Raw genomic sequence first — 20,226 nt, 5'->3', positions numbered from 1 at the left:
TGCCTCCCTCCTCCTTGCACTCACACCCTACCGCCGCTGTCATTTCTGCAAGTGAGGACAACAGCCCAGAAATATGTGGCCCCCTCAAGCCTGACTGACCAGCTGACCAGCCCTCCTCCCTGTTCGTACCGTGACTCTGGCCCTGTGCCAGCCAAGGCTGGAGGGGGGCATGGAGGGGAGGCCTCCATGGTCCCCTTCCTGGGCAGGGAGACCGGCCTTGGGGGGTGCCCTCAGGTCAGTCATTCACAGCCTGCTCCTTGCTCAGGCTGGGCATCAGGCATCTCTGAACAATTCATGGGCCCACTGCCCCCCACTTGGCATCAGCTCCCATGCCCTCTCTGGCTCGGGAACCCCTGGGGGCCAGGGCATCACCCCCGACTCTGCCCACCTCTGACACTTGCAGGGCTGCTGTGGAGGGCGGGGCTAGCTGGGCACAGGTGTCTTCCGGAAGGAGGCTACCTGAGAAAGGCCCGCCCTCTTGGCCTCAGCTCTCCTAAGAGAGTGGATGGGGTGCGGCAAAGGAATGGCATCCAGCACCGGCTAGATGGGGAGGGGGACTGTGGGACCGTATGGTGCCCTGCCCCCAGCTTCTGTCCCTGGGCAGAGACCAGAGGCTGCCTGATGCTCAGGGCTATTCTGGACCTGGTGGGAAGGGACCCAGATCGATGGACACAGGGTAGCAGCATCCACCTCTGAGGCCACTGAGGGCTATGGCTGGGGCAGGGACAGGGCAGGGCAAGCTTCTGGCGCACAGGACTTGGGGCTAGGTGAGGACAGCAAGATTGGAAGGAAGCAGGCATGGCCCTGAAGTGGCTGGGCCAGGTGGACAGGTGTGGGGGCAAGTCCCTCCCCTGGGGCCACAATGTCATGATGCCCTGCAGATCAATGGCTGTCACGTGCCCTGTCGTCCCGGCAATGTTGGCAAACGGCACACAAGACCCCCATCTCGTTCTGCTGCTGGAGCCCAGGCCTGGGCTCCGTAGTGAGCAGTGGGAGGCCCGGGCAGGGAGAGCAGGTGCAGGCTCAGCAGGTCTTCAGCAAACCCCGTCGGGGGACGACTCTTTCCCACCTGAGATACCCCTGCCCTGGCAGGTTCAACCCCCTGCTGGGCCTATGAGGAGAGGATGAAGCTGTCAAACCCCCTCCTGGGGACCCAGGCCCTTGCTCCCCCAGCTTGCACCTGCTCCCACTCCTAAGCCCTGGCTCAGATCCCAGGGCAGCCCAGGCCCTGCCCAGCAGAGTGCTGCGCTGGGTGTGGGGGGGCCCCAATTCTCCCCAGGGGCCGCCTGCCCTTAGGACAGATGTCAGTGAGGATGGGGCCATCTCACTGGGGCCTCGTGGGCGGAGGACCAGGTTGGGAGAAAGCCCCCCCGGGCCTGAGGAGAGCCCCTCCCCACCCCATCCTCAGCCCCCAGGAGCTGGAAAGGCCCCAGAGAGAGCTGGTGTCCTCCTCAAGGTCACCGGTCTCCCAGCCCCATGCTGAGATACCGCAACTCCGTTCTGGGGCAGTGTGGGCCAGGACTGCCATTCAGAAGTGGCTGGGGGCGGGAGCATGCTGCAGCCCCTTCGACACCCTGGCCAGTCGCCCTGTTGGGCCCCAGGGTAGGCTGGCGGAGGGAGACCAGGATGCCCCTTATCTGTCTGCAGCAAGGAGTAGAAGTGGTTTCTATTTTAATTCTCTAGCTGAAATGTCCACACATCCCGGTGGGGCCTGGGGAACAGGAGGCAGAACTCAGGAAAGAGGAACAAGGCAGTCCCCCAGGGAGGGCTGGCTGACCCCTCTCTGGGCCGGTTGGGTTGGCACAGCCTGAGAGGCGCCCCTCCCGGAGCCTTCCCTCTGGTGGCTGGCGGGCCCGCACCTGTCCTGTGGGCCTGCGAGGGTGGGTGCAGGGGGAAGCCAGAGGTAGGGTTTCTGAGAACAACAGACTTGCTGAAATCTGAGCAAATTTTCCCTGCGGAAACTCCACACCTGCTAGGGGTGGCCCACAGCTCTGGGCAGAAACCCTCAGACAGCTGGGGCCCGGCTCTTCCAGGAGCACGAGGGCGGGCTGAGCTGACCCACTCTGCTGGCTGCCCCAGCAGGAGGGGAGCCACACAGCCATCAGGGCCAGGCACCTGCCAGTCTGGGTCCCAGGCCAAGTCAAGGCCACCCCTGCCTCAGACAGACACAAGGCTCTCAGCTCTGCCGGGTCAAGGGCCCGAGCCCTGGCCAGTCCTCTTCCCACCCCCACGGGAGGATGGTGGGCATTGGGCCAGGCTGTGCAGGAGGCAGGAATAGGGGGCAGAGGCAGAACCCCAGCCCAGCCTGGAGGCCAGGATGGCGGTGGGCCACATGCTGCTCACTGGGGCTTCCCCTCCAGGGTACTCCCATCCCAAGGGCAGAACCTCCGGCCTGGAGCCACCTGCGTATCGGCTGGCCGGGTGTCCAGGCTGGGGGCAGCCTCTGGACCCACACTGGCGAGGCCAGAACTGGCCCTACCCAGGGGGTGGCTGCCATCCCTCCAGGCCAGGCTCCTCCGGGGTGCTGGGGGGTGGGAGGGCCGAGGTCCAAGACGGAGAGGAAGAGGCAGAAAAGACACAGAAAGGGCTAGCTGGTTTTTTCTTTTTATGAGTTTTTTTTTCTTTGTTTTTTTTAATATGAAAATTACTTGAAAAGACAAGAGGCCAACCCCACCAGGCAGCTCGGCCGGCCGCCGGCCACGCCGATCCTAACATTCCAGGTGTAAGTTACAGAGCTGAAGTTCATCTACAAAACAAGTAATAAAAATAAAATTTAAAATGGCACCTTCAACAGAACACAACGAAACTCCGGCGGCCCGCAAGGCCCGCAGGGCGGGGTGGGTGCGCGCTCGGTTCCTCAGCTCCGCTCCGGCCAAAGAGGAGACACAAAGCTAAGATGCCCCGGGGGCGCTCGGGCGAGTCCTGCCGCACTGGCCCCAGCGGCGCCCGAGGGGCAGTTTCTCTGCAAGTGAGGGCGGGAGGGGGCACTACCAAACCGGGCGGGGGGTGGCCTGTGGTCAGAGCGGCCTCGGGGGCGGCGGGCGCCTAGTCCTCGATGACGATGGGCTCGTCGTTGACGGGCGCGGGCGGGGGCGGCCGCAGTGGCAGGGCCTGGCTCTGGCGCAGGGCGATGGGCTTGTAGGGCCTGCGGGCAGCGCGCTTGGTCTCCGAGGACGAGAGCAGCTTGCGGATCTTCCTGTGAGGGACAATGACACCCTAGCAACGGGACACGGGGCTGCCTCCCAGCCACCCTCCTGCCCTGGGGAGGCCCTCACCTGGTTTCCTCGGTGGCCATGTAAAACACGTCATCCGGGGCATCGATCCAGTTCATCCGCCGCCGCTTGACGGGGGGCAGGGAGCCCCCCCGGATCAGGCGCACTTTGGTGGGGTACGACTTCCCGTTGAGCAGGAGGTTGCGGCTTGGTCCCTGTGGTGGAGGGGTGCTGTGAGGCGACTTCCTGGGGTCTCCACATTGCACCCTGCACCCTAGCAGCATGGCTCCACCACCAGCCAGGCCCTGGCAGATGACACTGCACCCTGAAACCCCCAGGTGGTCCCAACAGGAAAGTGTGGAGGCCGGGCTCCCCCGCTCACAGCCTGCCCCTCCTCTGGTGCCGCTGGGCCTCCCAGATGCTCCACACGGCGCCTGGGAGGGCTGCCAGGGTCTCTTCCCAACGGAGCTGGGTGAACACACGTGTGCACACGGATGCAGGGGGCAGGGGCCACTGAGGCCCAGCCCTCCCTCTTACCATGTGCCTGGTCTGTCCGTGGTTCGCCAAACCTGACAAGAGGAAGGAGAAAAGAGCATGAGGCTCCCGGGCAGGCCCATCTTGCACCTGCACACCCACCGGGGATCCGCATCCGAGAGGCAGAAAAGCTGGGCCACGTCCCCCAAGGCTGCAGCCCGCCCCCGGAAGGGCCTGGAGGACACAGGTGCCTCAGCTCCTCTCGGGCCTGCCCAGCCCAGGTGGCCCCTTGCAGCCCCCCACGCTCAGGGGCTCTGAGGGCCACCTCTGCCTGGCCAGGAGAAGAGGCATCAGCTTGGGCTCTGGGCTGGATGTCAGGAGTCTTGGACCTCACAGCTCACTCCCAGCACAGGCTGCCCGCCTGCCCTTGACTGGGCCAAGACAGATGCAGCCAGGTTTATACGCTAACTAGGTAACCCCCACCCAGCTGTAGATACAGCAGCAAGAGAGAGCTCCTCTGTGGGGCGGCCACTCCAAGCCCAGGAGGCCTGGCCACACTGGGCTTCTTCCCAAGGGGCTCCGAGCTCCCTCGCTGACCCTGGGGTTGGCTGCCCATGGCACAGGCACTTCCAGGCTGTGGGCCGGGTGCTCAAGCCGTAAGCCCCTGCTGGTGACTCAGGAAAGGTGCCGTCCCAGGGCACAGTTGACACCACCACCCTGGGCCCTGGCCACCCACCACGGGCACCAAGGCCCTGAGTCCCAAATGCACGCTGGGCGAGGACCTGGGCTGAGGGGCAGCACCCACCCCAGGGCCGCAATGCCTCCCTCGCCCTGTGTGTGTGAGCATGCACACGAGTGTGTGTACACGAGTGTGTGAGTGGGAGCCAGTGTGTGTGGGCAGGAACCTGAGTGTGTGCACATATGTGTGTGAGCAGGAACTCATTGCCGCCCCGTGCCGGCCAGCCCTGCTGACCCGCAGGGACCTGCCCAGGGCCTCCCAGGACCAGCTCTTCCCCAAAGTGCTCCTCAGTCAGGCTCATCTCTTGAGGAGCAGAAAAGAGCTGTCCGGCCCTTTTCCAGCTGCACACCACCTCCTGGCCTGGGGCGCCGGAGGGGCGGAGGGATGGCCACAGCACCTGGCCTGCAGCCCCCGGGCCAAGTGCTACTTACCCAGGTAAGTGCCTATCAGAACCAGGGTTCGCGGAGGGAAGAAAACACAGGTTTAGGTTAGAGTGATCATGTGCGCTGGCGGCTGAGGGAGGCAGATGTGGAGCGGAGCGCATGGCGGGGCCAGGTTGGTGAGTTATGGCCCCAGCGCTGCAGTGGGGCCGGGCCCCTGCCCAGAGCTCAGCTCACGCCTGCCCACCCATCTGTGCTGGTGCCCCCCAGCCCGGGTGGTCCTACGGCACCCCAGGGGTCCAGTGGTGGCCTCAGCGGGCTTGCACGAGGAGGTGCACCACTGCCCGTGCTCCTCGGGGCCTGCACAGTGGAACTCAAGTCGGTGCTGAAGTGTGTGGATTTTGAGAAAACCGACAGGAGTAAATAGACTTGATCCCTTTTGTTGACAGCTTTTTACAAAACAAGCCCAAAAGCCCAAAGATGCCTGAGATGAGTACCCACTTCCACTTCGGGAGTGTCTGATCAGACTGTCCCCGGGCTGCCCCTGGTGGGGCAGACCTTGCTGCCGAGACTGGCCCTGCAGCAGCCCCTCGCCAGATGGCTATGGGGTGACCAGCATTAGGTGGGCAGGGCCAGGGCGACAGGGAGCCCCTACAAGGGGCTCATGGATGGAGGCAGCAGGAGAATGGGGGGCCTGGGGTAGGCGAGAAAGCCTGTGTCCAGATGGAGAGAGGTGGCAGAACCTGGCAGCAGAGCTGCTGCTGACCCCACAGGGCACGCCTGCCGACGCTCCCAGATGCAGCTGAGAGAGAGAATGCCTAGGGCACGAGGCTAGGCTGCAGCCGCTGCCCGCTGCCCACAGGTCCTGGGAGACGATGGAATCTGGCCCACCACCTTAGCCAGCCCTCAAGGGGCCAGTCCTGAGCTTGAGGAGGGGGACATCCATGCTGGCTCACCCAGGGTGCTGGGGTGACCCTGACACTCCTGTCGCGAGGGGCTAGCAGAAGGCAACTGAGCGCACTTGCTATGCTCTTCCCTTCGGTTCCGTCCACCTCTCTCCCACATGGAGCCTGCCATAGGCTGACCCTGCAGGGTGCTGGGGCCTCCAGGGCTGACAAGCCCCACACCGCCACCACAGTCACCCCTCTCCTAGCACCCCACGCTGGAACCCCTGAGCCCACGACGCCCCTCACCCAGCTAAGAGGCAAAAGCAGAGCCTTGGGTCAGTGGGGGGAGCAATGGCCGTGGAGACCAGATGATTAGGAGTCCCCTCCTGAGGCCACCGCCAACTAGGCACTTGATGGCAGGAGGGTCCCCAGGCGGCCTGCCCCGTGTACCATCTGCAGGCCTCAGTCCCCTTCCTCAAGCATCCTGCCCCACTCGGGAGAGGGTGTGCTGCCTCAGTTCCAGGACCCCTCACCCCTGGGCACACCTCCCGGGGAGGCCCTGGCCTGGCGTTCACCTGGGCCTCGCACACCTCCCCCATCCATGCTGACCATGCCACGGCTCTGTCCTATCTGCCCCCTGGTGGGGCCGGGGTCCCACAGCCCCCCACCAGGCAGGAGCGCACACGAGGGTTGCAGGCACAGCGCAGGCGGCCACGCGAACTGAGGCTGATGGCATGCGAGTGGTCACAGTGCGATGGCAGACAGCACAGGTGGGCGGCGGGGGCACCAGGGCCACACAAGCGAGGACAGTCCACTGACCGGGTGCCGGGCCAGGAAGGACAGGACGGCCCATGAGCCAGAGGCCCCCGGGCAGGAGATGGCACTTGGGTGAGTCAGGGCCCACGGGGCAGAGCTTGGCTCTTGGCCAGGTGACCAGGGACTCAGGAGGGGCGCAGCCGGCCTGTGTGGACTGCCCCGTGGACGTGGCCTGGGCCGCCCGCCGTGCCCCAGGCACACGAGAGCACAGCACACAAGCACCGACAGAGGGCAGGCACCGCGCCCCGCCAGCGGCCGCCCCGGGCCTTACCCCTACTGGGCATCAAGAGGCGCTTCTTCATGTTGCCTGGCAGCGCCCGACGGCGGGAGAGAGGGAGAGAGAGCACGGTCAGCGGACGCGGGCACTGCGTTGGCCGAGCGCCACGGCCCCGCCTGGCCCCGCCGGACTCACCGTCCACCCCGTTGTGCTGCTCATAGCTCCTCTTGCCCAGGATGGTGGGGGAGCCATTGTTGATGACGGGGGCTGCCTTGGCGGGAGTCAGGCCACTGAGCACGCCGGACACGTTCTTCACGGGGTCAGGCTTGGGGGGACGGGGGTGGGTCTCTGTCGGAGCAACGCAGACAAGGTCACTTTGTGGGGAGCAAATGGCTATGGCAGCCCTCTCGGCCCCACCCCGACTGAGGGTGACCAGGGCCCACCAGGGGACAGCCTGGTGGGGCCAGGACCTCGGCCCCTTGGCCACAGCCAACCAGCTGGATCACTGGGCAACTGCCAGCAGCTTACAGGTTCCAGACGCAGGCCCATAAACAGGCAGGCCCATTAGAGGCCTCCAGGTCCAGACCACCGGAGCTGATGGCAGGGGGCTGGCCGCTGGCCAGATGATGAATTAATGGCCTGGCTAGGCCAGCCCTGGCGGCACAGGCCTGCACCTGCCAGGGCTCCCAGCCCTTGGTGGCTCTCAGGAGCCAGAGGCCACCTCCTCCCACAGGATGGGGCGAAGCCAGCCTGAGGACCAAGACCCCAGACAGCGAGTGACGCCAAAGCCACTTGTGTCTGTGTAGAACACACTTAGCTCACGGTTCTGGAATGTCCTTCATGGAAGGAAAGTCACCTCCATGCCGGGAGGGACTGACTCATGAGCCGTACCCCCCCCCGGGCCCAGCAGAGCAGCGAGCACCGGCCCTCCGGCCAGAGCCCCCCATGGTGGCCGGATGGAGGGCAAAGCTGTGCCAAGAAGCGGTGCCGGCTGAGATGCTCAGGGTCCCAGGCCATGAAGGCCCTCAGAGTGAGGCTGCTGGCTGGGTGTGCGTACCTCCCGCCTAGCTGTGGGCCTGCAGCAGACACCAGCCTGGCCCACAGGCATCAAGGAGCAGCTGTGCCCAACCCAAACCCTGGGCCCCAGACCCACAGGGACTGCAGGACACAGCAGCTCAAGCCTGAAGGGCCCCACCTGAGCCTGGCACAGTAGGAGGTGCACACTCGGCACTGGTAGCATCGAGGGTGGCTCTCCTCCCTACAGGCAGCCTGGCCCCTGGCCGCCCACGTGGTGCTGGGGGTGGGGCAGGCTTACCGAGATACCGAAGCACGGCTTCCAGCGGCTTCCGCACGGCTTGCTTCAGCACCAGTGGGCTCTGGGAAGCTTCAGGCAGCCGGGCCGTGCCTGTGGGGGGCCGTGCGGTGTGAGGGGCTGGGCATGCACGAGGGGAGCACAGGGGCAAGAGCTCTCGTTGGGGCCCCGCCACCCCTCCATACTCCATGGACGTCTCCCTCCCATAGAAGGGGGCGAGTACTCACATTCGGCCTTGATGGCTGCGCTGTTGATGGGCATGTAGGGGTGCCTGGCGGCGTGCCACGGGCGCAGGATCTCTCGGCACAGGCGCCGGGCGATCCGCGTGAGCTTGGTGGTGTGCAGGTAGAAGGCCTGTCTCGTCTTCATGGCAAACTTGGGGCTCCCGCTGCTCCGGGCTGGGATGCCGTGGGGGCTCTGCGGAAGGGGGCGCGCCGCCCCGACACAGCGCCATGACCGAGGGCCGGGCCACGTGGCCACGCGTGGGGCGGGAGGGGGGCCCACTTACCATGTTACTGCGGTTTGGTCCTGGCCTCTCTCCATCTAACCGGGTTGGCATTTTCAAGCCACCATATTTCTTCCAATATGTCCAACAAGATGCGCAGAGACGACACTGCATGTTAGGGGGACCCCAAGAATACCACTGGTAAGACTGGGTGGCTACGGACATAAAGTTGGAAATAGACGGATTCTTAAGCAGAACCAGTGACGGCAGAGAGCATTCCACAGCTGTCACCCGCCCGCCGAGCCACCCCACCCGCGGGCCCGGGCACCCCGTGGACCCCGAGAGGAGGGCTTCCCTGGGTAGGGTGTGGCCCCCGCCCCCCAGGATGGTCAGGGCCCAGCGCTGAGGGCTGGGTGTGCCCCGGGTGCCAGGCGGCGGGGCACTTACTGTAACAGCTCTCGCAGGCCCGGCCAGCCCCGGGGCTCTGGCCTGGCGCCCCCGCGCCATTCACCACGCCTGCCTTGACGTTATTGACGCTGATCTGGTTTGGATTTGGCTTGTTACTTAGGGTAAAGGAGAGAGGGAGGATGTCACGGGGGAGCCAGGCCATTGGTGCACAGCTCCCAAGACAGCAAGGCTCCCAGGGTGCTGGCAGACCCCATCCAGAACACCCCGGCACAGGGGAGCCGGCCTTCCTCTCACCCAGGGCTGTGCGATCTTTATCCCCTCAAGTTCTAGAAGTGGCTCCCACGGAGGTCTGAGCCCTTGTCTACACCCCAGCTCTGTCTGCCAGCACTCAGCTGAGCCCAGAGTTGAATCCCAACTACCTGGGAGGCCAAGGCCCTACCCCAACTTGCCTAGGGACCACCTGACGCCGGCACTGTGCCTGGGCCCACCCAGCCCCCACCCCCAGAGATAGTGAGGGGGTGCTGTGAGGGCGTACTTACTAGTTGGGGATATAAACTTGTTTTAACTTGCTCTCTGCTTCAGCTGCTTTCAAGCGTTTCTTAAAACACAAAACCCAGAGGGTCAGGGAAGCCAGAAAGCTGGGCCTGGGGAGGGGGCTGGCCATGGGGAGGGGTGAATCCGTGCCCCCCCACTGTCTCCCTCAGGAAGAGTTTTTTTGTTTGCTTGGTTTTGGTTTTTTTGAGGAAGATGAGCCCTGAGCTAACATCTGCTGCCAATCCTCCTCTTTTTGCCGAGGAAGACTGGCCCTGGGCTAACATTGGTGCCCATCTTCCTCTACTTATATGTGGGCTGCCTGCCACAGCATGGCTGCCAAGCAGTACGTAGGTCCACACCTGGGATCTGAACCGGCAAACCCCGGGCCACCAAAGCAGAACATGTGAACTTAGCTGTGCCACTGGGCCAGCCCCACCCTCAGGAAGACGTTTGGGAGAGGTCATCCTGACATGCACACAGGACCTCACACTTGAGCAGCGGAGGGGGCCCTGGCCAGGAGTGTGTGGGGCGGAGGAGGGCGGCGGGCAGCTCACCTGCTGCACGTATCTGTCGGTGGTCTTCCACATGTAGTAGTACTCGATGATGCTGGTGAGCGACTTCCAGGGCAGCTGGGCGAGAAAGGGGCGCATCAGGCGGGGTGGGATACCCCGCTGACCCCCACGCAGGAGGATGGGGCTTCCCTGAAGCAAAGACACATGGGGACCCCTCCTGGGGGCTGGGGGCCTCGCCCGTCCAGCTGCCCTTCATCTTAGAGAAACCACATCTCTCACAGTGCTCCTCACTCCGCGCCTGGGGCGGGCGATCTAACCGAGAACTTCCTGCCTCAGCTCCGTCCTCCCTAAAGCACCTGAACCTCAGCCCCCAGGTGCATGTCCTTGCTCCCCCTGCCACAGTCACGTGCACGGTCCTAGCGTTCCCTCCACACGCCTCCTTGTCAACAGCGCAAAGACTGTTAAGTCTGCTCTGTCTTCACCAATGTTACTCCAGAACATTCCGTGTGTGTTCTCGAGTTCTAGCTCGTGCTTCCTTTGGGCACCAGCTTCGAATTCCCAAGGGCTTGAGTTCTGGTCCAGGTGGTGGTGAGCCTCCCTCCCACCCGCGCAGGCTCTGCTGCTCCGGGCTGGCTGTGCCACCACAGAACTGGCTCCCCGCGAGCACGCCGCTCGGGCGCCGAGGTCTGTCTGAGACGCCGGCCTGGCTGAGTCCAGAGTCCAGGCAGTGTCGGCACTGCGGGCACTTCACCTGTCGCCGAGGAGGAGGTGCTGGCCTCCAAGAGGGGTCTGCCGCCCCGTGTCTCCAGCGCCTGTGGCACATCCCTGCCGTGTCCCTGGCATGCGGGGGTGACATTGGTGAAGTGGGGGGCACGTGCCCCTGCTGCCTCGTGCCTCGAGTCTGACCTCCAGCCCCGTCTCCAGCTCGATTCATCTTTGTCAGAGAAAGTCTTGCTCATCTCGCTCGGTTTTCAGCAAGTTATGTACACGTCAGCCTTGTGGATGCAGCCAGCTCTCTGGGCAGGTCAGTAGAGCGCTTGCCACACTCCCGCCTGCGACACCCTGCTTGCCCTGCACTCTGCTTCTCCAAGGGCCTGGAGCCCCCTTGCCTTGGCGGGTCCCTCCGGTGGCCCCTCTGGGGACCAACTTGGGGCAGGCCTGGCTGCCTTGACCAACAGCACTTCTCCACCCTTGGTAGTTTCTTCTGCCTTCTGGAGGCTTCTCAAAGCTCTGCCTGGTACTGTGGGGTGACCCTCCTAATCAGATACTGGCGAGCCCATGCATGGCCCCTCCTTGGGGCTGGTGGTCACCCCCCACCTTCTGCTTAGACATGTTCCTCTCTGAGGGACCCATCGGGTTCGCTGTGGGGTAAGGCTGCTCTCCCTTCAGATGAGTTTAAGTGTGTTTTAGGGATCTAAGTGGGGAAGTATCCCTGAGGGCACCGGCCCTGCCTGGCTGGGATTCCCCCAGGCTCACTGGGGGACACTTCCAAGGGACACAAAACAAGGACACATAATGAGAGGCTCAGCTAGTTAACAACCAACAAAACCAAATTAACAAACTCCAACGAGCTCGGGCCTGTAAGTGCCAGAGAGGACCCGGGGACCCCAGTACTGCCCCTGGACCAACGGCTTGCCCAGGTGCATGTGCACTCTTAGCCCAGGCGCATGTGCACTCTTAGCCCAGGCAGCGCCAGGCACCTCTGCACATCAGCTCAGGAGCTGCTAACAGATGATGGGAACGGACACGCTGTGGCCCTGCGGGGAGGGTGGGGTCCTGAGCCCACCCCACAGTACTCACAAAATCTTGCTGAATGTCTGTGAAATCTTTCCCATACTTCTCCAGGGCCTCCTCGAAAAGGCTGGCCTCTGAGGCTGACCACTCCTCCATCTCGTCCCTGCAGAGCACGGGCCCGCCCTGCGGCACCAGCGCCGAGATGGCCTTGGCGACATCGTACACACTCTTGTGCAGCGTGTCCATGGCGTGGAACTGCGGCAGGAGAAGAGGGGGTCACCCGGGCTCTACTGCACTGACCGTGCCCCACCCCATGGCAGGGGACGACTCAGGCCATGACCGGGCTGTCACAAGGATACCAGAGCCCCATGTGGGCTCACCACCTCTCCCTACCAGGAGGAGACAAGGCTGGTCCCAAGGGGCGGCTGGGGCCCGGGGAGATATGGGGAGAACAGAGCTGCTCGGAGTAGAAGAGACAGAGGCTGGCTTGCTCCTGGGCTGCCCTGACAGGGAGAGCCCCTCCAGAGGACCCGAGGGAGGCCCCGTGCCTGGGGTCCCCACCAGCATGGTGGGGAGTGCAGGAGGGCACAGGGGCCCATCCCAGGCATGTGGAACCAGCAGACAGTGAGTGATCCACTTGCTTTCTTGCTGCCATCCCCACCTCCCTGGGCTGATGCAGTGACCCCAGGGGAAAGTGGCCCAGGCATAGTGGGCCTGTGCACGCGAGAGGGGTCGGCCCTGCGGGTAAGCCATCTTCTGGAAGGTACAGTTGCCCCCCAAGACAGAGGAGTGTGAAGGAGCAGGGCGGGGACAGGACAGCCCATAGCACGGCAGGTCCCAGCAGGGCCTGAGAATGTGCAGGGCGAGGCTGGGTGCTGGACCGGTGCAAACACCTGGGGCTGAGGGCATCCCACTCACCAGGGTGATGTCCCGGGAGGCAGCCGCGGCACTCATGTGCAGGCTGGGCTGGCGGACGGAGCTGCTGCAGTCCAGGGCCCGTGCAAAGGTGCCCACGGAGCTGGGGAGGAGAGACACTGACCGCTGGAGCTGGACAGCAGGAGACGTGAAGACACGCAGAGACATGGCCGGCCAGGGGAGCAGACAGTGCTCACTCCGCCAGAGCAGCACCCAGGGGCCAGCTGACCAGAGCAGCCCCGGGCACCAGGAACAGAAACCTCATGGGCATCAACTGAAAAGCTCCCTACCCTAACCCACAGACGGCTGACAGAGAGCCACTGGCTCTGCGTCGGGCTGTGCAGCGCTGAGACCTCACGTCCTGGGCATCCCGCAGAGCTCATCTCAGGAAAGAGGACCACGAGGCTCCCCCTCCACAGTGAAAGCCCAGGACCCGTTTCCACACTGTCCCCAAGGGCGCCCGGCCCAGCTGAGACACATAGGAGCCTTCTGGGCTGGCCCACCGTGTGCTCGCACCCCACCGCCCCAGCCCCGGCACCACCTGGGGGTCTGCCTGGGCAGAAAATGCTCCTTGGAGCGCTGCCACTCTCATGCCATAAGGGGGCACGAGGCACCGCCCTTCCCTCCTGGCTGCCTCCACCTGTCTCTAAGGCTGGCAGAGCTAGACAAGGCCCTGTCCATCTGAGGCCTGAGGGGAAAGCCCGGTCTGCACCCAGCCTGCTCAGCCTCTGCCAGCAGGTGGCCCCTGAGGGACATGGGTGGGTGCACTTGCCCAGCCCCTCAAAGCCAGAGCTGCCCGAGGACCTGCAGGGACCCAGCAGCAGAGTCAGCAGCCAAGAGCCATCCCCACATCCAGGGAAGAGCTGGGCCAGACCCAGCCAGGCCTCCTTGGGAATTCCAAGGGCGTCTCAACAGAGTGAGGACCCCTGTGAGCTCCCACGCTCCTCACTGGGGGATCCCCTGCAGGACAGACACCAGGGCCCCCATGTCCCCAACACCCACAGCAGGGCAAGGAGGCAACCCTCCAGGCTGAGTCCTTCTGCCATCCCTGGCACCCCAAACTCACCGGGCCACCACCAGGAACTGGTCGATCTGCTTGTCTATGAGCGGGTTGTGTGCCTCCCACACCTTGGTCTCCAGTTTGGACTGGTCTCGGCCATCCTCCTCGCCTACCAGGAAGAAATGCAGCCAGTGAGACCAACACAGGCCGTGAGAAGACCCCCACAGCTTCGGCAAGGTCTGCCACAGCCAAAAGTCTGCCTGCTTCCAAGGGTTGATGGGACAATGGTCCACTGGCCACATGCCCTCCTGCCCGGATGCTGGGAGATGCTGGGTAGGGGAGGACCAAGTGGGCCCAGGAGGCTCCAGCCAGAGTGCACGCACACACACATGCGCGTGCACACTGAGGGGGTGCGGAGCTGCAGGCACATGCTCCGCACTCCATGCATTTTCACATCTGGAAACAGTGCACACCCAGGGGCTGGAGTGACCATGGGCCCTTGGGTGGAGGAGCTTGAAGACAGGAGATGTCGGGAGGGCCTGGGTGAGCACCCCTGAGGCAGGACCCCAGCCCCACTCAGGGCACCACAGCAGAAACAGCCAGCTGTGACCAAGGTGGGCAGAGGCGGCTCGGTTTTTGTTTAATCAAGGTTTTATTCCGAGCGACTGCGTGTTTCCGGGCGGCTGTTCTCTGTCCCAGTGGCAGCACTCACGGTCCGATATCAACACGGTCCAGATGCAGACATGCCACCCAAGGACCTTCCCAGTGCCAAAAAGGACTGTTTCAGTCCATCTTTTCTTCCCAGGCGAGAGCCCCCGCACCCCAGCCTGGCCACTCCTAACCCTGCAGCCAGCCAGTGGGGCTCTGTGCAGCCACGGCTGTTTGGGGGGTTTCCATCCTGGGGAGCAGCCAATGCTGACTGCTCCAGAATCGGCGAGGGCGGGATGGCCTCTGAGAAAGTAACCTTTACTCAGAGCACAGGACAGGGGTGCCACAAGAGCCCTCAGGAGAATCCACATCCCAGCAGAACCAGGCCGGAACCAGGAAGATGCCCCATAACGGTCTGTGTCCAGTTTCCTGGCCGAGGCCACACCCACCATTCAGCTCAGGCTCTCAGACTGCGTGTGACATCACTCAGCCCCTTTGCTCTTGGTGACAATGAACCCCCAGACAAAGACGGGGACCCCTCACAGAGCTCAGCAAGCCCACTGGGGGGCCTGGTGTGAGCGGGGGCCTTGAGCGGGGCTGGGAGCAGCTCAAAGTCACCAAGGAAGCACGCCACGGGGAAGGTGAGGCCTGACCAGGCCTGGGGAGGCTGCTGGGCCAGGGGGCTCATGGAGAAGCCCCACACTGCAGACACGCAGGATGGATCGGTCGGGGCGGGTGGGGGGTAAGGGCACATCCCCCACAGTCACCCTGGAGGCCAGGGTCCTGGCGGCTGTGAGGCGAAACATGCAACACGGTGTCTGCAGGACAAGCACAGCTGGGATTTTCCCGGTGTCGTGGGTGGGCTCCTTCCTGGTGGGGACGCTGCCCTGAGACCCCTCACCAGAGGACAAGTGGGCACCAGGGAAGCTAGGGTCTAGCTCCTCCTGGCATCGGGTCTGCAGGCTACACCGGCTCCCAGTGACTGCCAGGCAGCGGAGCCCAGAGCCACAAGCACAGCCCGCCACAATGCCCATCTGCCTTCCGCACCAGGCTGCCTCGACGCTGGCCGTCACAGCGCGTCCACTTCGAAATCCAAATGCATTAAAGGCAGGTGTGTCACTTTGGTCACTGGAAAGGGTCCCGGGCTCCAGGAGGAGGCAGGCCTGCAGGGACACTGACCACAGCCCCTGCACCGCAGGCAGGGCCTTGGTCAGGGTCTCCCACCCCTCTCGACCCAAGCCTGGCACCCCGAGACCAGATCAAGGATCTGAGGTGGCCGGCTGCGCAGAGGCGACAAGGTATGTCCTCCCACCAAGCCCCGAGGCCACTGCTCGGGATGGTGAGGGCCTCTGACAGCCCAGCCCAGGCTGTGGCCTCCTTTGGTTTCACATAGCCTCTCGAATTTCCAAGTGGACGTGCCCTCACCAGGTCCTTTACCCTCAGCCAGGCTGGTAAGGTGAGACGCGACACCGCCAGAGACCCAGCTTCAGGATGGCGTGGGCCTGGGAAGCACTTCGAGCTGCTGGAGGGTGGCGGTTCTGGGGTGGCGCCCTCGCACCAACAGCGCCCACAGCAGGGGGATGGGGCCCAGCTCACTCAGGGAGGGGCTGCAGCAGGGAGACCACTGCGTGGTCAGGTAGAAGTGGGGCACAGGCACTCAGGAGAGCCCCGAGAAGTGACAGTGAAGGCCCAGACGGGCCGGCAAAGGGCAGAGCACCTGGGCCAGAAGAGAGGGCAGCCTTGTCGCACGCGGGACAGAGACAGACATGCACGGATGGTTGGAGGGCACCGCACACATCCTGGTGTGACCACCCGCCACACGGCTTCCTGCCACCCCAACTTAATGCCTCCTTCTCTCGTCTGACCAGACAGGCAGGAGCCCCCAAGACAAAGAAGAGACCAGACCCAACAGGCGGAAGCGGGTGTGTGAGCCCGTGCACGGCGTGTATGTGTGCATGAGAGGCGTGCGTTGAAGGAAGTAACGCACGCGAGCCAGGATCAACATTTGAAACAAGCAGACCAGCCTCCGAGAGACCGGACAGCACATCCAGAGGAGGACGGGAGGTCTAAGAAAAGGAAAGTCCGGCATTTATACAAGATTCTTAGAGACATACGTGACGGGGGAAATGGAGAGGAGGGAGACGGAGGAGCAGAGCACCCAGCTCTGGTCCCACCCCGTCCAGCTGGCCCCACATGACAAACACCGGGAGTCGCCTGCTGGGCTTTCTCTGAGGACCAAGGGGTCAGGAGCAGCGACCGGCCACAGCCCTCAAGGCCCCAGGGCAGGCTCAGCAGAAGAACCTTGGGGCACACGGAGGAGGGCACCCGAGGGGCCCAAGAGAACAGTGGGTCCGAGCGTGGCCTCAGGGCCTGGCCGTCAAGCAGACCCCTCACACTCCAGAGGACGCAGACCAAGGCCAGGACCAGCTCCACAGAGGGGAGGGCTCACGTGAGACAGTATCAGAACCACCCCTGGAGCCCACGAGCCACGTGGCGTGGCCATCAGGCCAGCTCACAGCTAACGGCTAAATGCTACTTTCACAGGAAACGATGACACAGCCAGGGACAGCGGGAAGTAAGTGACCAGTAACCATGAGAAGGGGGAGGCCAGACAACAGGAGGTAGGGGGATCTCCTGAGCTGAGGGTGGCTACGGGAGGCGGCTTGGCCGGCGGGCAGCTCTCAGCTGCCCAGCCTGGTCGGGCACCACAGGAGCCTGACCCACTGTGCCGGGGGCTTGGTGCCCACCCCCTCTCCCCAGCCCCTGGCACCTCCAAGGAGGACAGGATGTAGGCTGCCCAAGTGTGGCCACTGCTTTCAGGGCCTCGAGCATTCACAGAGCGAGACGCAGCATCGTCTTATGTGTCACCAAGTGGAAGCCAGCAAACACAGTTGGTCACAACTGTCAGATGAAACGTGGACTTTCTCTGCCAGAAGCGTGCCTCCCAGCCGCTCACCATGGATCCCACATCCCGCCTGCGCTTTGTTAGGGGACAGGACGGGCCAGGAAGAAAGGGTTCCAGCCCACCCATGACCCCCAGGCTGCTGAAGGACTGAGGGAGGGGCAGGGGAGCTGGGCACCACATGCCCTGGGCACATGGCGGGTTTCTCGGAGGCCACACCCACCGGCAGAACTCAGCCGAATGGGCAAGTCCACCCAACAAAGGTTTGTGAAGAGAAAAAGAGCTTTAAAGAAGTTACAAAAACAACAACAGCCAAAGAAAATGATCTCCCTGTGCCAGGGATGGCCTCATGATGTGGCCCGCCGGGGTGGGGATGCTGGCTGCCACCCCCAACTTCCAAAACAACCCCTGCACATGCTCCGGGCCACCCCCAGCCTCCCTGTGCCCGGGGCTGAGGCCTCCCTGTCCTACCTTCTTTTAACAGGTCAGTGATGTCCGCCTGGTACCGGTTCCCTACGCGAATCTCTCCTTTATCAGCCAGGAGGGTCTTCTGCTGTGGGTCGTAGACTAGAGAATAGAAGAAGAAATCCTGAAAAACATCACACGGGACAGGTGTCAGCACGTGGCGCCGAGGAGGCCTCGCTAGAGCCCACAGTGGGGCCCCACTGCCGTTGGAGCTCGCGGTGGAGGTCAGGACACTGGGGAAAATACACAAAAACGGAGAATCAGGACAGATGCCGATGTAACCACAGCACAAGAGGATGGCCTGTTTAGAACCCGCCAACAGCTGACAGATCACCAGATTCAGCAAGAGCACTGGCTGAGGCCACTGGGCATGACCAACACCCCCAAACTGCTGCCCTTCTATCAGCAGCGACAGCTCGAAAGCTCAGTTTATAAAAGTGTTTAATAGCAACCAAAATCCTAAGTCATCTAGGGATAAATCCGACAGATTCTGGGCACGTCCTTCAAGAAGATGGTGCGGTTTTCGTGTGGGTTGTCACAGGAGACATACACAAATGAGGAGTTACAGAATGTTCTGGACTCGATGCCCAGAGCTGTCAGCGGAGTTGCAGGCCGTGCCCCGCTCATCGCAACTCCAGCCTCTGCCTCTAAGCCCATCTTCCCCTAACTCGCCAGGTACCAAGCTGCTCTGCCTGGAATTTGCACAACCCAGCCTTCCCGGCCCTTCGCCGTCCGGCGCTGAGTCCCAGTGTTCACTCGTGTTTCTTGGAAACGCGTCAAGCTGGACTGGACTGTTTTGAACAGCAAGCCTGCTGACCTAGGCCTTTGAGCAGAGGTCTCAGCGGGGTACACTCGGGGTCTGGGCGCCCGTGTGCCTGGGGCTCCACTTGCCCTGAGCCCCACTTTACCTCCCTGGGCGCCTCTTGGGCTGCTTCTCTAGCCCTTGCTCTATCCCCTCTCTTCCAAACCCGCCCGCGGCCACCTCAGCCTGCCACCTGTTCTGTGTTTCTTTAAGTTAATAAACTGCCCCTGCTGCTCCCTCTGCACGTCTTCCAGTGGTGTGAGCCTGTGTCGACTAATGCCTGCCTGCGAGGCCGGCCTGATGCCTGACGGGGACGGGACGCACTGCTCCGGGCGCGGCCGCTCAGACCTGCGGAGGGAAGGCCGTGCTGCGAGTCGGGGGTGTCAGGATGCCCAGCCCCCAACTGGCAGCCTGCTTCCTCATCGTGTGAGACTGATGTGCTTCCCCAGCAGGCGAGTGCAAACAGGCAGGCACCCCCGGCCCCACCACCTGGAGACGCGCACGGTCCCCGAATGTCGGTCCAAGGCTGCTTCTGTGTACATGTGACGTGGCACACACATGCTTGCCAGAGGCCAGCTGTTCACACCGAGCCTTTTCGTTCACCAGCACCTCTCCGCATCACTTCCTGTGTGGTTGTCACTAAGGGGTCTTTCTGGTCACGCCCAGCCCTTCTCTTCCCGGAGCACCAGACTCCAGGTGGCCTTCTCCCAAAGTGCTGGTGCATGGTGTCCCCCCGGAGCCCCTGCTGCCCTGGCCGAGCCCGGCATGTGCTTCAGGACTGATTGCAGGCACTGTTTCCTGACAGCTTCCCTGAGCCAGACCCCGGATGCAGCCACAGCACCGGGAGACCCTCGCCAGACTGCCATCTCCTGTTCTCATCCGTAGTCTGTTGCCCACCCACCGTGTCCCCCTGAGCTCCACGATGAGGCGGACTGTGCATAGTGGGAGGGGCCTGTGGCAAGAATAAGTGGTGCCACCCACAGACGATGACACTTCTGCAAGGAGTGTTGAGTTGGAGGCGCAGAGCTGTGGGGCGGCCACAGGCAGAGTGGGCTGAGGGAGGTCTCTTAGGAGACCCAAGGGCTCCATGGGGACACGTGGGGAGGGGCCTCAGGCCCCGAAGCCGGGACAAAAACACACCCACTCCTCAGCTGACCCCAGGAGTCTCCTTACACGGCCACCCATCCCTCCACGTAACTAATGTACCCCAGCTGCTCCAGATCCCAGCTGGCCGTCTCTCATCCCCAGGGCAGCGGCTCTCACTGGGGCACCACGGCCCGCCGGGGCATGTCCACTGTCTGGAGACATTTTTGGTTGTTTCAACTCAGGGAGTGGATGGCACCGGGTGGGTAGCATCCTACAGTGTATGGGGGTCACCAGTTCTTGTCCGTGGGGGAGGGAGGTTGGTCCCAAGGCCCCGGCCCCAAGTCCCTGGCAGCAGTGACATTTCTGATTTTACCAACTTAGAAACCCTTCTTGTCAACCAGCCAGCAGGGTTCTGGGTCAACACCGTTAGGGCTCGAGGCAGTGGTCTGGATGGCTGCATGGCCACATGTCTGCTGTGAGAGTGCGAGCCTCGATCATTATCGCTCCAAGACAAGCCGTTCCAGAGGGAACGCGCCAACTGTGCCCATCCCAGATCCTGCCGGGTGGAGGGAGCAGACATCACTCTGGAGGGGGGCTGCACAGGACAGCGGGAAGGGAGGTGGCCAGCGCCTGGTATCAGGGTGCCGCGGGCAGGGAAGGGTCTGGGCCCAGAGTGAGGTGGGAGAAGCATCTCCTCACCCAGCCTAGCAGAGGCCAGCAGCGGGGGGATGGGGCCCA

General features: G+C 63.3%; 1 protein-coding gene across 8 annotated transcripts in view; it reads right to left on the bottom strand.

The window, feature by feature from the left end:
* Nucleotides 1-2,595: 2,595 nt before the first annotated feature.
* MTA1 (metastasis associated 1) overlaps nt 2,596-20,226 on the bottom strand; it is a 43,705-nt gene continuing 26,074 nt past the window's right edge. For 2 of the 8 annotated variants that reach the window (XM_046647355.1, XM_046647358.1), the window contains 16 exons: nt 17,607-17,724; nt 13,652-13,754; nt 12,589-12,688; nt 11,737-11,925; nt 9,979-10,053; nt 9,430-9,488; nt 8,930-9,045; nt 8,546-8,697; nt 8,265-8,454; nt 8,041-8,130; nt 6,921-7,073; nt 6,780-6,815; nt 4,857-4,868; nt 3,750-3,781; nt 3,276-3,427; nt 2,596-3,196 (listed from right to left, as the gene is read on the bottom strand). In XM_046647355.1, the coding sequence (XP_046503311.1) occupies nt 3,046-3,196; nt 3,276-3,427; nt 3,750-3,781; nt 4,857-4,868; nt 6,780-6,815; nt 6,921-7,073; nt 8,041-8,130; nt 8,265-8,454; nt 8,546-8,697; nt 8,930-9,045; nt 9,430-9,488; nt 9,979-10,053; nt 11,737-11,925; nt 12,589-12,688; nt 13,652-13,754; nt 17,607-17,724 (1,728 nt within the window). In that variant the 3' untranslated portion in view covers nt 2,596-3,045. Of the gene's footprint in view, nt 3,197-3,275; nt 3,428-3,749; nt 3,782-4,856; nt 4,869-6,779; nt 7,074-8,040; nt 8,131-8,264; nt 8,455-8,545; nt 8,698-8,929; nt 9,046-9,429; nt 9,489-9,978; nt 10,054-11,736; nt 11,926-12,588; nt 12,689-13,651; nt 13,755-17,606; nt 17,725-20,226 lie in introns of all 8 variants that reach the window. The other 6 variants (XM_046647356.1, XM_046647359.1, XM_046647354.1 and 3 more) reach the window with 3 other exon arrangements.

Source organism: Equus quagga, chromosome 20, assembly GCF_021613505.1.
Source record: "Equus quagga isolate Etosha38 chromosome 20, UCLA_HA_Equagga_1.0, whole genome shotgun sequence".
Taxonomy (NCBI): Eukaryota; Metazoa; Chordata; class Mammalia; order Perissodactyla; family Equidae; genus Equus; species Equus quagga.
This window is presented reverse-complemented; position numbering and strand designations above follow the sequence as displayed.